This window comes from Scaptodrosophila lebanonensis, unplaced genomic scaffold, assembly GCF_003285725.1.
Source record: "Scaptodrosophila lebanonensis strain 11010-0011.00,11010-0021.00 unplaced genomic scaffold, SlebRS2 tig00000101-arrow-pilon, whole genome shotgun sequence".
In the NCBI taxonomy this organism is placed as follows: Eukaryota; Metazoa; Arthropoda; class Insecta; order Diptera; family Drosophilidae; genus Scaptodrosophila; species Scaptodrosophila lebanonensis.
Window position 1 is genome coordinate 3,608,354 of NW_022060569.1, and position 17,855 is coordinate 3,626,208.

The 17,855-nt window shown below is 37.7% G+C and overlaps 1 protein-coding gene across 4 annotated transcripts in view; it reads right to left on the minus strand.

The window, feature by feature from the left end:
* LOC115628082 (acetylcholine receptor subunit alpha-like) overlaps nt 1-16,620 on the minus strand; it is a 40,291-nt gene extending 23,671 nt beyond the window's left edge. For 2 of the 4 annotated variants that reach the window (XR_003995740.1, XM_030524056.1), the window contains exons 1-4: nt 16,360-16,620; nt 10,605-10,649; nt 10,434-10,543; nt 1,249-1,429 (exon numbers count right to left, since the gene is read on the minus strand). Coding sequence is in view for 2 of the 4 variants with exons in the window: in XM_030524056.1 (XP_030379916.1) it covers nt 1,249-1,429; nt 10,434-10,543; nt 10,605-10,649; nt 16,360-16,599 (576 nt within the window). In the remaining 2 variants the exon portion in view is untranslated. Of the gene's footprint in view, nt 1-1,248; nt 1,430-10,433; nt 10,544-10,604; nt 10,650-16,359 lie in introns of those variants that run through there. The other 2 variants (XM_030524059.1, XM_030524058.1) reach the window with 2 other exon arrangements.
* Nucleotides 16,621-17,855: the final 1,235 nt, after the last annotated feature.

Sequence of the window (17,855 nt, forward strand, 5' to 3'; positions counted from 1 at the left end):
TATCATTGTAGACAAATATGAATATATTTGCCTTTACGATATAAGACATTGACCATCAAAATATGTATACAGAGATTTGCAAAGAATAAATTAAATTAATATCTGTAAGATATATGTGTATAAGTTTTATAACAATTGCGTGTATTTTGTCAAAACTCCTAAAATAGTTTATTCCTAACACAACATCATCAACAGTTTGTAGAAAGACCACACCATCTCGTGCCTTATATCTTTTCGTGTTAATAAATTAGGTTAGACTACGGTAAAGCGTAATATGTGGGGATACCCATAACTTTCTTAACCAATTTTACCTTTACACTTTATAGCTAAAAGTTTATAACTGTTACGTTTATGACGAACAAATGCGGACGCGGAGCATTCATTGTGTATGTATTTAAATGCGTAAAAATTTAGATGAATATAGATTTTGCTGAATTTAATTAATTTATTATTTACTGAATATATAGTAGTAAATATACAAATGACAGTTTGCTGGTGCATTTAATTATACTTTTTTATGTTGAATACAAAAATAAAAAAATCGAATCAGGATCCTGTTCAAATATTTAGTTATGATTATGATAAACATTTAAGTATTTGAGTATAACATCTGTTAAAAAGGAACCAAGTCAATAATAACGGTACATTCAGTTCCATAAAATATAATAAATCCAGATCTACTTTAATAATAATTTATTTTAGAATCCGTATTGGTAATGAAATATTAACATACATTAAAATTATGTACAAAATATGTAGTGTATGTCAAACATATAAAGGGCGTTGGGTAAACAGCATGTTGACAAACTCAAAAATAAAAAAAGAATAATTATAAAATTGACTTTATAGGTTGTTGTTACATTTTAATTCACATATTATAATATTATTAAAATAAATTTATTTTAAAATTTCTGCCTTCAACTTTTCTTTCTCTTTTCCTGTTTGCTTTTGTGGCTGACAACGAAAGAGCTTTTTGCTTTGTAATTAACTACTCAATGCGATAGAAAGGTAAGCTAAATTAAAATTTGTTAATGTGTTTATGTGTTGCTGCGTACGTTTACGTGTGCGGCTTAATTTGGATATCGTAAGTCCAAATACAAAACGCTTAATGTGAGCTCTTGGCCCAGGACTGCATTTAGTATTTGAAAAAATTAATAGAGTAATAAAATGAAGTGATTGTTGTTATAAGAGAAAGGAGACACTCGTTATAAAAATGTATATATCGTGCGTAGATTTTGACAGACCTACCTTAAACCCGTCATAAGTCCAACTGCCAAACTTTAGAACACAAGTCTGTTCATCAAATGGGAAATATTCTACATCTATCTCACACGATGACTTGTATATTGCTGGCGGTTTCCATTCAACTAATCCTTCAGAGTAAATTGTGGCTTTTGTTGCAAGCGTCACTTCGAAGTTACCATCGGCACTACACGATATCATTATTTTGTATATTCATTATCCATACAAAAGCATTGAAGATGGTTTTCTCATGTAACAATTAACACTTTCCACACATTATTTCGCAGACTTCCTTTGTTGAACTGTTAATATATGTGCTGATTAGCGTAAGCTGTCACACGAGAAAATCACCCTTAAAGTTTTTATATTTCTTTTAATGCAAAATATATATTAAAGAAAACCTTATTCGGTGCGAATAATCAAGACTAATGAAGCTTAATATTTAATTGTCTATAAATTCAAATTAAAGGACATTTGCTTCTAAAATCGGGAAAATTATTATGTCTGACAAGGGCGTACGCAGCTTTTACCAAAAAATTAAAATTTTGATTAAATAATGCACGATCCATTTAAAAATGATTTATATGGCAAATTTTTTTAACAGGGGAGGGGGGGCAACAGACCTCCTGCGTACGCCCTTGATGTCTGGTACTATTATCTCGATTGCATTGTATCTTTCTGTAGGCCTACTTCACCAAATATTATTAGTTACATAAACTTCTTAGAAAAGAAAAAATATTTTTAATCGAACTTAATGAAATGAGTATTGTTGGAGCACCCTACTTAACTTCTAAGCCTTTTCTTTGCGCTCTCTATCGCGCCCTTTACTGCGCTCTCTGTGGCGCTCTCTTTGTGCATTACTTTTCTTATGCCGGCCCGCTGACTTGTAGCGGCAGCAGGCAAATCACTGGCTAAATAATTCTCGCACATTCAACATCGTTTTGCACAATTACCAAGCCATTAAAAGCCATATTAATAATCAAAGAACACCGCGTCTCATTTGATAAATAGTTAAATCTTGTTGTCGTTTTCGCTAAAAAGCTAGCGATTTTTCATTGGCGCCCGAGCAGGGACTTCGGTTTTCTCAAGATTATTTTCTCGATTGTTTGCGGTCTTGGTTTTTGTGCGCGGTCGTGTGATTACTTCGTTTGATTTGGATTTGGAGCTTGGTGCCTTTCTGGATATCATCAACTACATACATTCGTTTGGACTGTGGAGCTGCTGTCTGCCCTACTTGTGCATCGTTTCGCTTGGCTAATGGGTGATCGTCGCTCGGAATCCAGGGAAGTTTCGGTGGACTCCTTTGGAAGCTTGCAGGTATTCTGTGCCAACAATTGAGCATAAAGCATTAACAAGTTTAATTGCTGCAATTCGTGCAAGCGCAAAGTGGAGAAAAATCTATTTACATACATACATACGTATGTACATATAGTACGTGTGTGCTGCCGACTCAATTTTTGGCACTTGATTTATTTTGTGCACCAACATTACATACACAAATTATATTATATACATACATATACACACATACACCACACCTTGCATAAATTAACATAATTATACACCCTCATAAACATAACTACTAACAAAACCTCGAGGCAAAACAAACCACAACAATTAAAAAAGGGCTACTAAGCTGATTTTTAACATAAACAAATATTTTAAAGTTATTTGTTTCTATTGTGTTGGTTTTTGGTGAAGATTTGTTGCATCAGCTGCACACATACAACCATAGCTTTGTTGTTGCTTGCGCCGCTAGCGTAGCAAAAGAATTTTGTCGCTCTCTCCTTTGTGCGCGCCTTTTTTCGGCTACACTTGTCGCTGGGCCAACGAACTTCCCCCCGCTACCCGTTCGGATTAGCGTTGCCTACAAGCGTGCTTGCTGTAATCGACGCCTATTTTCTGAGTACAGCTGAGACTGCTTGCAGATTTCGTTGTTGTTTGTGCGGTCGCTTGGACTGCTACTTTGCTTGCGTGCATACTGTATTGAGTGCGTGTGTACGTAATCTGTGTGCATCTCAGTTGGTCTCTTGCTGTTAGCGCGTTGTTATTTGCGAGGGCTGTTAGGAAAGTTCGGTTTTCAGTTTTGTTTGATTTGCAACTTGTTTAGAGTTTATTTGGTTATACTCTACCATGTCGGAATCTGAGAAGCACCAAGTAGTAGCTAAATCTAGTTCTAAACTAGTACAATGCTTGCAGAAATTTGATAAGGTTAGCGCTGATATTGCTCGTATGAGAACAGCATTTCAGTTAAAGACAATTTCGTTTGAGCAAACAGAACTCGAGTGTCGTCTCGAGCTGTTAGAAGATTACATAAAGAAAGCTATGGGGCTTCAGGCAGATTTGGATAGTCTCAATCCAAGTAACGATAGTAGAGGGCCACTTGAGGATTTGTGCATTTCAACTAAGGCGTTGTATGTGAAGGCAACGAAACAAAAGGTTGAAAGTCAGACTTCTCATGACTGTTCTATGATGGCCAGTCAACGGTCCCAGTTACCCAAAATGCGGCTGCCTACATTCAGTGGAAAGCATGCCGAATTTAAGAATTTTATGTGCTTATTTGAAAGCCTAGTTCATGACGATCCTTCGTTGACCAACGTCGAGAAGTTTAATCATTTGGTGTCGTGCTTGTCAGGTGAGGCTGTAGGAGTTGTGAAACCGTTTCAGTTAACGGACTGCAATTACTCGAAAGCCATTGCTAGCCTCAAGTCTGTGTACGACAACAAATGTTTGATATTTTTCGACACTATCTCGCAATTGTTTGACATCCCAAGTATGACCAAACCTAATGCGTCTACTTTGCGGTCCATCATTGACACTGTTTCTGCCATTTATGCGTCTTTAACTTCGTTGGGAAGTGAAAAGGACATTTCGAATGCAATGATCATACATATGGTTATGGCCAAAGTTGATCATGCAACCAAATCTCGTTTTGAGGAACAGCTCGATTATGACAAGTTGCCTTCTTGGGATGACTGCGCTAAGCAGTTAAACAGGCGATACCAATATTTAGCGGCTGAAGAGACAACTCGGGTTCCAAATAAACCGCGAGTAGAACCTGCAAGAAATAGTAAAGCTTCGTTTTCTTGCACAAAGGGTCCTTCAAAGCCTTCAAAACCGGTTTCGAAGTGCACATATTGTGGTTCTGCGGATCACAATATTTATTCTTGCCCTTCCTTCGGTTCTATATCTGTTATGCAGCGATTTGAGTTTGCTAAGACTCAAAAAATGTGCCTCAATTGTTTGAATGTGGGCCATATAGTTTCCAGCTGCGAGGCTTCCAAGTGTCGGGTGTGTTCAAAACCACACCATTCGTTGTTGCACAGATACTCTGTAGCTGTGCCAAATTCACCCGCTCCACACGCAGTCGCACCTCCAGAAGCGTACTTAGGTCACGTTTTAAGTGCCGATCAAGTAATTCTTGCCACAGCAGTCGTAAAAATTAAAGATAGATTCGGCCATTACCATCCTGCTCGTGTATTACTTGATGGCGGCTCACAGTTGAACCTCATGACTGAGAACCTTGCACAGCGCCTTCGATTAAAGCGTAAAGACACAGCTGTGAGTATTGTAATGGCAGGTGGAACCACTACTGGTAGTAGGCACAAGGTGTGCGCTGATATTCAATCTCGATTGAATTCTCACAGCTTTGGCACTGATTTTTGGGTTCTTAAATCCATATCTACTTGTCAGCCTGGTAACTTTGTACCCACATCGAATTGGAAAATACCCGCAAACCTTGAGTTGGCTGACCCAGAATTTTATAAGCCAGCCAGGGTTGATATTCTCCTAGGCGCTGAACTTTTTTACAAGTTATTATGCGTTGGGCAAATCGAGCTCAATTCCTGTCTTCCATTGTTGCACAAGACATTGCTGGGATGGGTTGTTGCTGGAAGATATACAGGGCAAATACCTCCTCAACAATTCAGCGTTAACGTTGTCGCTCAAGTTAATGATTGTTCTCTCGACACCTTAGTTCAACGCTTTTGGGAACTCGATCGGAGCCCAAATGAGTCGAAGGCTGTGCGCCAGACAGCTGAACAAAGGGCCTGTGAAGCACACTTCACAAATTCAGTACAGTGCCTGTCTACAGGTCATTTCCAATTCGAACTTCCGTTCAAACCCGATCCCACTGTACTAGGCCTTTCCTTTCGAACTGCTGAAAGGCGGTTCCTAAAACTTGAGCGTAAACTCATAAAAGACAAAACTCTCCATGACATGTACCATGACTTCATGAGAGTGTATCGTGATCTTGGGCATATGTCTGCTCTTGAATCTCCTCCTCCAGGACAGCACTACTACATTCCTCATCAGTGTGTCCTGAGACCTGAAAGCACCACAACCAAATTGCGTGTGGTGTTTGACGCTTCTAGTAAAACGTCAACGGCCCTATCATTAAATGACACTTTAATGGTTGGGCCGACTATTCAGAGGGAGCTTTATTCAACATTTGTAAATTTTCGGTTGAATAAATACGCAATTACTGCCGACATCTCCAAGATGTACAGGCAAATAAACGTGTCTGAAAAAGACAAAAAGTACCAGCTCATTCTCTGGCGAGAAAGCGCCTGTCATGAGCTGCAGTCCTTTAAGTTGAACACTGTAACATACGGGACTGCATCAGCGCCATTTATTGCTGTGCGCTTGTTGTTTGAATTGGCAAATATTTATGCTCGATGTCACCATGTCGCGTTAAATGTCATTAAAAATTGTTTTTATGTTGACGACATGCTGGCTTCTCATAATGATGTATTTCGTTACCATCTGCATGAGGATAGCTTTACTTCGTTGAAGCCGACAAAGCGGGATATATTATCTCGTTTGTCCGAGCAACTTGGACCTTTGTGCCCCATCGTCATAGCGGCCAAAACTCTGTGGCAAGAGCTGTGGCGATTTAAGATGTTAGTTGGGCTGCTAAAGCAACAGATTTGGGTGATAAATACTCGTAGGGTTTGCTCAGCAGTTTTACATAACTGCCTTCGATGCAAGCCCAAGTTAGTTGAGCAAATAATGAGAAATTTGCCAGGTGATCGCCTTCGAGAAGGTCGACCTTTCAGGGTTTGTGGACTCGAACTTTGCGGCCCATTCCATGGTAGCTATCGCATACGCGGAAGACCGCCCGTTACAAATTACGTAGCGGTATTCGTTTGTTTTGCCTCGAAGGCCGTTCACCTCGAACTGGTAGCTAATTTATCCACTGATACTGTCCTTAACGTCTTTACAAGGTTCATCGGGAAGCGCGGCCTGCCGGAAATGGTCTTCAGCGACAACGTGACGAACTTCGCGGGAACAAGCGGCTTGCTGAGGGACATGCCGTCGGCTTTCGAGCGGAGAAAAGACGCCCTGACGGACTATGCGGCAGAGCGACGAATCGATTGGTGGTTCATTCTTCCCCGACCTCCTCACATAGGAGGATTGTTGGAGGCAGCGGTGCTGCTAGGCGACCAGTCCACGATGTTGGCGGTGCTCCGTGTGGATTTGAAAGACCGGGAGTCCTTCAAAGGGGCCGGAATGTTGGAGCACCCTACTTAACTTCTAAGCCTTTTCTTTGCGCTCTCTATCGCGCCCTTTACTGCGCTCTCTGTGGCGCTCTCTTTGTGCATTACTTTTCTTATGCCGGCCCGCTGACTTGTAGCGGCAGCAGGCAAATCACTGGCTAAATAATTCTCGCACATTCAACATCGTTTTGCACAATTACCAAGCCATTAAAAGCCATATTAATAATCAAAGAACACCGCGTCTCATTTGATAAATAGTTAAATCTTGTTGTCGTTTTCGCTAAAAAGCTAGCGATTTTTCAAGTATGACTTGAATGTACTTTATATTTAAATTATTTGGTAGATTGAATAATGAAAATTTGAAACTATATTACTTGTGCATTTTTCATAGCCTGTATCCAAAGGGTAAATGGCTATACTAGTTTTGTGTGAATGTATTTAACAGGCAGAAGGAGGCATGGTAGACCACATAAAGTGTATATATTATTGATCAGGATGACAAGACGAGTCGATAAAGTCATGTCCGCCTATCTGCCCGTCTGTATGAACGCAAGGATCTCAGAAAGTATAAGAGCTAGAATAACCAAACTTGATATCCACATCGAAAAAAACTCAAACTTGTACTTTCTCGGACTTAGGAGAATCTGGATACCAAGTTTGATCATTCTAGCTCTTATACTTTCTGAAATCCTTGTGACAGACGGACGGATGTGGCTCATCTTGTCATCCTGATCAAGAATATATACACTTTGTGGGGTCTGCCATGCCTTCTTTTGCCTGTTACATACATTCACACAAAACTAGTATACCCTTTGGGTACAGGGTATAAAAAGTGCACTTTCTTTTTATAGGATTTGTATCGTGAATTAAAAAATACAGGTTTGTTGGTTTGTTTCGCGTACGAAAGGTTATACTATCAGGTGGCAACTATTTTCAACACAGCAGTTTTATCAACCTATAACAATATTTTTCGGATATCGAAGAATACACAAATGAAGTCACACGATTTAGGCAAATGCAATATGGTTTTTTTTTTGCCCTTTTTTGGCAGAAATTCTAAATTTTGAGATATTAACCGTTTTTACTTATATCTTGGTATCTCAAGAACTACAGAAGAACTACAAGCTTCTTTTTCGATTCTACCGATTTTTGCTCTATCCGTAACATAACCGATATGGACGATTTACACCAAATATTTAGTCATAAAGCTATGGGCTTGTAATTTAATTTATTGGCGAATTTTTTTGTCCTTTTTTTCTTATAGCCGCCATATAACCGTTGCAATCTGAGAGCAAAGATACTCGTACATTTAAAATAACGGTGAAGTAATTGTAAAAAATTAATTTTAAAATATTAAATATTTAATTCAAATAGTCTGCCCCGGTTTAAAGTTAAAAATAATTATATTCGGATGCCCCCATTATACTCGCCCTTTTTTTCATTTTTCCTTATACCAAGGTATTTAATTTTCGAAAGCCCATGTTTTAGTATAACCGCTAAACTTTTCTTTACTTTCAATACTACAGCTATATCTTTCTCTGCGGGGTTTTTCTCGAATATGTTGATAGTTTTATTGTATTGCGGCAAATGCTTTTTGGTTTATGTAGCTCACAAATGCTTTGACTTTTTCTTTTATAACATCAATTCGCCCATAAGTAACGCTTTGTCAAGTAGTCGCTTTAAAATATGCTGCTCCACTGCATCTCCTGAGCGACTGTTGCTTCCCCAAATATTAGGCAGCTCTAAACACATACGTGTATTCTCCTATATAAGAGAAAATTTCCCGGAAACTATCAAATTGGGAGGAAGTTATTTAGTAATTCCATAATATACATATGCATATGTATTAGTTAGTATTTCCACATTTATAAATTTTTGTAACTCTTTACCATACAAAAGTACATATTCCACGAAATATGGCGCAACGTGTTCAGGAAAATTAAAAAACAACCCATAAACAATACACGACACAATTACACGAAAATAGTTAAACGCACTTAATCGTTTATGGAATATAATTTTACATACCTTGATTATCGTTTTTCGCATTAATACTTATTGTTTTGCTTATAATGAACACTGCACTCTGAAACCTTACAAATAATCTCCGCCTGCATCGCAAGCACATGTTTTACTAAAGCAGTTATAAATTAATTTTATTTTCGCTTAGTTCGAAAATTTTTAAAATAAAAACCATTAAAGATTTAAAAAATTTTTTTTTTAATTTCTACCAAAAAAAAAGGGACAAAGAACCATAGTGCCATGGAAATGGGAGGACGTTAATGATTTCGTTTCTTAACATATTGCTGGCATTTTATTTACCTATGAATGTACAATATGCTAAATAAACGATATATTTAAGCGTTATTAAAGTCGCCACACAACCACCGTTGATCTGTGATTGGATAAGTTTTTAAGGAAATGAAATCATTTCTTCAATTTAAAACGACCTTGCACTCGTAAAAACATACATATGTATATTCATTCATTTTATAAAGTACATCGAGCAATAAATTATTTTCCCAAGTGTTCTCATAAGTACTACACATGTAGATATATACTTAAGTACATACATACATAGTATTAATGCTTTAAGAATTGCTGTGCAGATGATATGCAGATTACTATTGTCCTAAGGTATTATTGTTTTTTTTTAACGACAGTTGTGTGATTTGAATTTTATTAGTTACAGTCGAAACTTATAGAAGTATAATATAACTTGGAGTTCTTGACAAATAATTTAGAATTGATATCCATTCAAATAATGGTAGTGACCAAAATGATATTATGAACGCTGGAAGATGAGCCTATTTTATCGAACCCATTTTTCAATACGAGAATGCGACATTTATCATTACTTTTTTGTAAACAAACTAAAAATTAGCAATAACTTATTGAGGAAGACATTTGGTTTGTACCACTCTATTCATCTTCAAGGCCTCCCTACTACCAAAAATTAGAGGCGAAATGTGATGTTTCGTTTTGTTTTGTTAGGAAATATTTGTAATATTATATTTGTTCAAGGAAAACTATGGGTTCCACGTAAATTACAGTATATTTATGAATGAAAAATTTTTATTTCCTGTTGTGCCAATTCAGCTAATTTTTCATCTGGTGTGCTTACGTATTATAAAAATTTAGCGAGATCAAACTAGTTTTAAATAACATTAATAGTTATTGTTTACGCACTATAAAAAGCGATGAACAATTTATGTTGATATTAAGAACATGAATTACCCTGCAGTCTATTTTAAAAATCTTTATTATTTGAAACCAGGCCTTTTCATTCTGTAACTCAGCATTGTAATTAATGTTTTTGTAAAGGTAATTTTGAATATTGATTGGGTCCTGAATTCTTGGAAAAAGTGATAATGCGTACTTTGAGGCATGCGAAATAACGCTATTCGATAACTTTGTTATTTCGCAGGTGGTTTCTATTCGCACAAAATATTATGTCACTTTTGGGATCTTGCTTCATTTTTGTGATTAAGATAAATTGCGCAGAAGATGCTACCTCAAAGCAGAGGGACCTACAGTTAGCAATAACAAGCTGACTTGTAAATTACGTATTGATACATTTAAAAAATTTTTCAGAAGCAACGATTCAATCTTATTGGCTATAAGTGTGAATTTCATAAACTGCCGGAATAGTTCAGAACAATTTAAATTAAAAGTCATAACTTTAGGACTTACTTGTTGTACAGAACAATATCAGGCCTCCAGATATGATCAGAAGGAACATGGAGCATATGGACTCCGCCATATTCTTTAGGTTCCCATCTCAGCTTATAGTCATACCAAGACTATTTGAAAATTATTTTCGATAGAGACATTGAGTGTTGTTGTCCAAGAAAATATTCTTACCTGCTCTACCCAAAGATTTGTCGTCATGATTTGATTTTTTAAGTTCTAAAATATATAAAATAAAATAAAAACTAATTAATACAACATTTCAAATGAGCTTATTAGCTAATATACACTATATTTGTTGTACCCTGTACATAAAATGAAAAATGTAACAGGCAGAAGGAGGCGTGGCAGACCCCATAAAGTATATATATTCTTGACCAGCGTGACAAGACGAGCCGATCTAGTCCTGCCTGCCTGTCTGTCTGTCTGTCCGTATGAAGACCTGGATCTATAAGAGAAAGATTCTAAGAGCTAGAGACACCAAATTTTGCACAAAGATGCCTTATGTGTGTGCGCTGTGCAAATTTGTTATATTTTTTTTGCTGCATCTGGTATCACTTGCGTGCTTACACGCTTAGGCGATACGGTGTCTAGTAGAGGCGAAGGTGTCTTGTATCTTGACGGGTTTGTACAGCAGGCAAATTACACGTCTAACCGGATGGGCTTAAAACACTAGGGGTGATTCCCCGATATAAAAATTAAGCTGGAGATATCAGAGGGAAAAACAAGGGTTAGGATGTCAGTGTGTCGCAAGCGGTCACACCTCTACCGTGATTGAAAAGGCCATTGGAATTCCAAAGCTACTGCCACAACGACAGCAATTATGGAAGAGCGCAGCAGTGCCGTTGGCTCGGACTGCAGGAGCATCTCAGCGGAGGTCGAGGAAAAGGTACCGAAACCTTTTGTAAGGATGAAAACAAAAGGACGGAGAAGGGCATGATAAAGCAGCAATATAAAGCAACTCCGAAAATGAGAGCTCAGCTCAACAGCAGCAGCAACCTCACCCCAGAGGAGAGGCGCAAGTTAACGTGGGCCGACCAGAAACTGCTCGAAGGTTTGCTGCAATAGATGGCGAATCCAGAAGCAGCTTTCTCCTCTTTTGTCGGTGCGGGGTGGATCAACGGAGTGAAAATCCTGAGCTGCAAGGACGATACGACTCTAAAATGGGTGACTGAGGTAGTGGCATCGATGGATGCCCCGTGGGAGGGAGCTAAGATGGCGACAGGACGAAGATACCTTCTGTACCAAAAGCGAAAGTCTTTTTCTCACGTGTCTTGCCGGTGTAGCAGACCATTAAAATTACTAAAATGGCAAAATCCTGAGGTGCCCATGGATGATTGGCAGGTGCTGCATGTGAAACCCAATAACAAGGGCCAGTATATGGTCCTGCAAATCATTAAAGATGCAGAAGATTTGCTACACTAAAGATACGGGAAGATGGCGTGGAACGTAACTAGCGTGTACCTACCTCAAAAAAAACGCCACCATCGGATTAGAGAGCGTGCTAGATAGCGCCCCCAATCTCGATAAGGAGAGCACAGCGGATGAAGCTGAGTCATAAAAACGGTGAAAGAAACAGCGAGACTCTAAGAAAAGTAATTAGCAAAACAATTTCACTCCGGTACTACGCCCACAAGCTGCAGCATCAAGTTCGCTCTTCTTCTTCCTCTTTTTGCTTCTACTAGAGGCGCATATACCTCAGTGTCGGAAGTTTACCTGGGTACAGGGTACTACACTGCCGGGCTTGCTCGACTTTACCGATATCTCTTGTTGTATCTTATTTATATAGTGAAACAATAGAATTTAACTAATTTAAGAAAATGTTACAAATATATTTTTAAACCATTACGATATATTCGAATAGAAAGGTGCTCAAAGTAACTCAGTAATAAAATTCGCGTTTAAATTTATTTTTGCTTTTGCATTTAGTTCTTTTACAAACATTGTTCCTTCATACATATATAGCTAAGTTTGTTATTATGAGAAAAGAAATACATTTCATTCTTCTGCTAACTCAAAAAACATTTTTACTAAGCTCATATACAATTTTGTAAACAAAAATAATATACGGGGGCGCCACAGAAATATCGTTCTCCCAAATTTCGACCGAAAACCAATTCTTTTGGAAGGTTTCAAATCGTTTGTCTAGATATTTGCTTAAACACACTAACAAAGACATTTTTCCACATAAAAAAATCATTGAAATATAAACCTTAAAGTGTTTCTGAACAATCTGCATCAAATATATATTTCTCATATCTTATGTAATTATTATGAAATTAGCAAGTTACTAAATCTCTACTTAAAACACTAACATTCACATATAGCTTCCTAAACAACCGAACAATAGAGATGCCCACTTGGCTCAAATAGAAAATTACATTTTTCGAACATCACATTTTGCTGAGTTAAGTCTTATTGTGTGAGTCAAACAAAAATTAAAAGTAAAATATATATTTGACACAACAAGTACCCAATAATGTATTTATTATAAAAACTGCGAAAATTGTTTGTCGAGTGGGCCTGTCCGTTATTACCAGTGCTGCCATTTTAGCTTGTTTCTCGCTAGAATTCTAGAATTCTAGCTTTACAAAAAATTATTTAGCCTTTTTCTAGCTTTACTTTATTTTTCACCATATATTTTGTCCCTTTATCTTTGTCAACACTGAAAATCATGAATCATGAAGTAGCGATAAGCGACTTTCGATAATAAACTCGATCAAAATTACCTTGATGCTCGATTATCAACTGTTTGTGTGCAAAATTTGTCTTCATTGAATTAAGAAATGTCTAAATTATACAAACAAAATGTTCGCGAGGTGTGGCTGCAGAGCGCCGAGTTTAAAGAGTGGCTGCGCAAAGATATTACGGATTCCACAAGGGCTTACTGCAGCTACTGCAAGTGCGGGTTAACTGCAAAGCTTTGCGACCTGCGTGTCCACGCGGCAACCAGAAAACATAGGGGTGCACGAAGTGGCTTTGCACAAAAAGAAAAAATTGGTTTTGGCCAACAAAAACAATTGAGCAAGAGGTAGCACTTTGCCTCTTTGTAACAAAGCACACTGCAATTGCTCCCATCGACCATCTAGGCACCCTTTCCAAAAAAAAATTTTGCGACAGCGATACCGCGTCTAGAATTAAGCTGCATCGCACTAAATGTACATACATTATTAAAAATGTATTGGGTCCTCATTTTCGTGAGGACCTCAGAAACGACATTGGAAACGCTAAATTTAGTTTGATTTACCAGGTAAACTTGGTAAAATCAAAATTAAGGAATGGAATGAATTTAAATACGCTTAACTCCATTTTAAGCGTAAGGTAAGGGTTTTTATAAACAAAATAAAATATTTTCATAAATATATATACAATTATTTTCAATTAAAGATAGGGACTAAATCGTAAAAACAAATGCTGTTTTGAGTATTCATTGCAGTAGGCAATCGAATTTATTACCCTGACGAAGAGGCAGTGAGCTTAGATGAACTGATCGAGTTATAGAAGAGAATTATAGATAGAATTATAGAATTGAACATTTTCAATTTTAATTTATTGTGAATCTTCTATAATTTTTTTACATTACAAGAAACTCATGTTTTATTATAAGCTGTAAAATAAGAATATGTATAGAATTATTATCTCGGAGTACACAAAAAAAAAAACTCGTGTAGCATACACTTTGAGATCTCTGAGATCCAAGTGTTCATACGGACAGACAGTCTGACAGGCAGGGCTAGATCAACTCGACTTCTCATGTTGATCAAGAACTTTGTATACTTTGTGGAGTCTGCCACGTCTTCTGTGTGTGATGTAAATTTTCACTAAGCTAATCAGGGGTGCCACAGAAATCTCTTCCGCCTAAGTTTCGCCTCAAAATCAATTGTCGGGGCAACAGAAATGGCTTTTTGGAGGTTTCTAATCTTGTTTGCTTTGCTAGGAGTTTTGATTAAAAACACTAAGAAAGACATTTTTCCAAATAAAAATAATCACTAGAATATAAGCCTTATAGTTTTTCTGAACAATCTTCATCAAAAATATTTTGCATATCCCACGTAAATATTATTCAATTAGCAAATTACTAAATGTATACAAAACAACCGCACATTTTTCGAACATCGCAATTTGTTGAGTTAAGTCTAAAGTTGTGAGTCAAACGAAAGTTAAAACAAGTAAAAAAGCTAAACTCGGGTTTCCCGACTTTGAAATACTCTGTACATATGTTTACAATAATTATAGAAAATAAAAAAATTAAGAAAATTAAAAAAAAAAAAATTTTGATCGATTTTACCTTTCTCGGTATTCGAACTCACGAAAATGGTGTATAATTGCACATTTACATAGCAATTGCGTCTGTGTGAGTGTATGTATGCCTAGGCGCATCTATTCGTGTCTGTGTAAACATGTTAGCAGTCAACCAAACAGCAACATCAACAACAGCCGCGGGCAAATATATTTATGGCTTTAACTTCTTGTTAAATCGGTCTATCATAGTGAAACTTGGCATACGGACATATAATAACTAATTGGGGGTATTTGCAAAATTTTAGTTCGAAATTCCAAGAATTACGGGAGTTAGAAAAAATCGCCATTTGCGAGGGAGAGGGGGGAGGGAGGGAAATTCCACATTATGCGTATTCACATAAGGCATCTTGGACTAAAATTTGGTGTTCCTAGGTCTTATAGTCTCCGAGATATAGGTGATTATACGAATGGAAAATCGGGAAAACCCCCATAGCAAATTATGTACCTTCCAAACACCAAACAAATCTACAAAAAGTAAAAAAACGGGACTGTCCCTCATCAAATGCCAGAAGGAGCTGCCAGTTCCGCAATGAGAGGAGCTGTGTCACACCCAAGCTCCGGTGATAACAGTTCGACCATAAACTCATTGCCACTTTAGGCAAGGGTACCACATTCGTTATTAAGAAAAACAACCCTAGAAAGACCAAGGAGGAGACCCCCTAAAGGGAGATCCCCTATAATTCAGCCCCAGCGCAAAGTACCTGGGAGTCATCCTAGACAGTGTACTGCACTGGAACGACAACATAAGAGAGCTGGCGAAGAAAGCCTCAAATTCACTTTATATTTCCAAGACGACCATAAGCACCAGATGGGGGTTCTTACCAAGTATATTATACTTGGTTTAAACGGCTATCATCCGACCGTTTCTGCTATACGGTATCGTAGTGAGATAGCCTGCGCTGAACAAACCAACCGTTCCCACCATACTCAGTAGGGTAGATCGGCAGAACGGAGGCCGTTATGATATTTCTTCATCTTCCCATTATATATCATAGGAAAATTACTAAACGCAAATTCAGTCTTAAGGCTAAGAGAAACCTCTGTTTGGAAAAGTTAAGTGAGAGGACATGTAAGCATATTTCTTCTCCATACCAAAACTCACTTTTAACAGGAAATATGCGTTTATATGCTCGAACAGAGTGGAAAAACCTCCCACACTTGAGGAGCAACGCAATCTACTTGTTTACGGATGGGTCAAAACTGGATCAGAGAGTCGGCGGTGGCATCTTTCAGGCAGAAGTTGCAGCAATACCACCATAATAGGCGGCAGGTCCATCTATATATTTCAAATAGCCAGGCAGCGCTCAAGGCATTGGACTCAAATATGGACATCTCGCAACGAGATGGCCCAGCAAGTCAGTATTGGTATCATGGGTGTCAGGGCACTATTTCGGTGCGATCTTAAACGATCTTTCGGAAGTAACAAAAATAGAATTCGTCAACTAAATGAACAAATGTTTATTTCCAAATGGTCCACCATAGCTGCAAGAACTCACACTACAGTTTCTTTTCATTAATAAAAAAATCGTTTAACTATATTTTATTATTATTTGAGTTCGCGAAGCTGTCGAAAAATAACTATAAGCCTTGTAGCTATAAATACGTAAATATGTTGGAAAATACTTACTACATCGATGAGTTGGGAAAGTTTTAGCTTTATACAGACTTTCAAAACATCTGTGGTATTAACAACAGGGCGGACCAATTTATTGTAGTTACTCAGAAGATCATCATACAGTCTTTTGGCATCTGGGTTCCCAGCAACTGCGCCGTGTACCATTAGAGCTGACAGAAGCCAAGCTCTAATGGTTTCTCCGGATGTTGGTTTCATTATAAGAATTTTTACAATTTCAACTACCAATTTCATTTGGCTGCAGTTATGTCGATTAACAGTTATCCAAAAGATTGGTATCAAATTACATCGGGTTCTCTATTAAGTAGAAAAAAGAGTTATTTAAAACTTTTCTTAAAGAAATTATTATATAAAACAAGTAAAAAAAGCTAAAGTCGGGTGTCCCGACTTTGAAATACTCTGTACATATGTTTACAATAATAATAGAAAATAAAAAAAAATTAAGAAAATTAAACAAAAAATTTGGATTTATTTTACCTCTCTCGGTTTTCGAACTGACGTAAAGTGTGTATAACATACATACATATATAAAGTAATTGCGTCTATGTGAGTGTATGTATGTTTATGCGCGTCTATTCGTGCCTGTGTAAGCATGTTTGCAGCCAACCAAAGTTTACACACATAAGGCATCTTGGTGTCTCTAGCTCTTATAGTCTCTGAGATCCAGTTGTTCATACGGGCAGACGGACAGACAGACAGACAGATAGGGCTTGATCGACTCGTCTTGTCATGCTGATCAAGAACATATATACTTTGACCAGGCCCCAACCACGCTTCCTTCTGCCTGTTACATTTTTCAGCTTGCGCAAACCTAATATAATCTTGTACATTTCATGTACATGTTCTTACGCCATCCTCGCCGTCCTTCTCTAGTAACGACGCCCTGTGACGCTTCTGCTTCATCTTTGCGCTCCTTAATAGATAATGTAAGGGCAATTTATGAATCGCTGTTGTTATTAGGTGATAAGAAGCAAATAGCAAACGTCATACTCATACTTTTGGTTATGGTTTGAGGAGGCATCATCTGGCCGGCCTTAGAAGCTTGGTAGTAGCACAGCCAAGCCAACCATTGACCCCTAAGTGTCCGTTTTGTCAGTCGAATGACCACTACATACAAGTATATCCTCAATTCTCTGCGATCGCTAGAGGTGAGCGTTTTAAATTTGTGAAAAGGGGCCAGTTATGTATTAACTGTTTGCGGAAAGGTAATAGACTAAGTCCTGCATATCTGGTTGTTGCAGAGTCTGTTCGAAGCCGCATCACACGCTCTTGCATAAGTACCAATATAGTACAAACACTTCTCAAGCTTCGGCTTTAGGTTACACGTTGGTAGCACAATCTGCAGTACCAACTCAAATGTCGGCACGACACGACAGTGACCGACCAATCATTTTGGCAACAGCAGTTGTGAAGTTAATGGACCAGTCAGGATCCAATTAGCCAGGGCACTTTTAGACTCTGGTTCACGGATTCATTTTATGACCGAGGAC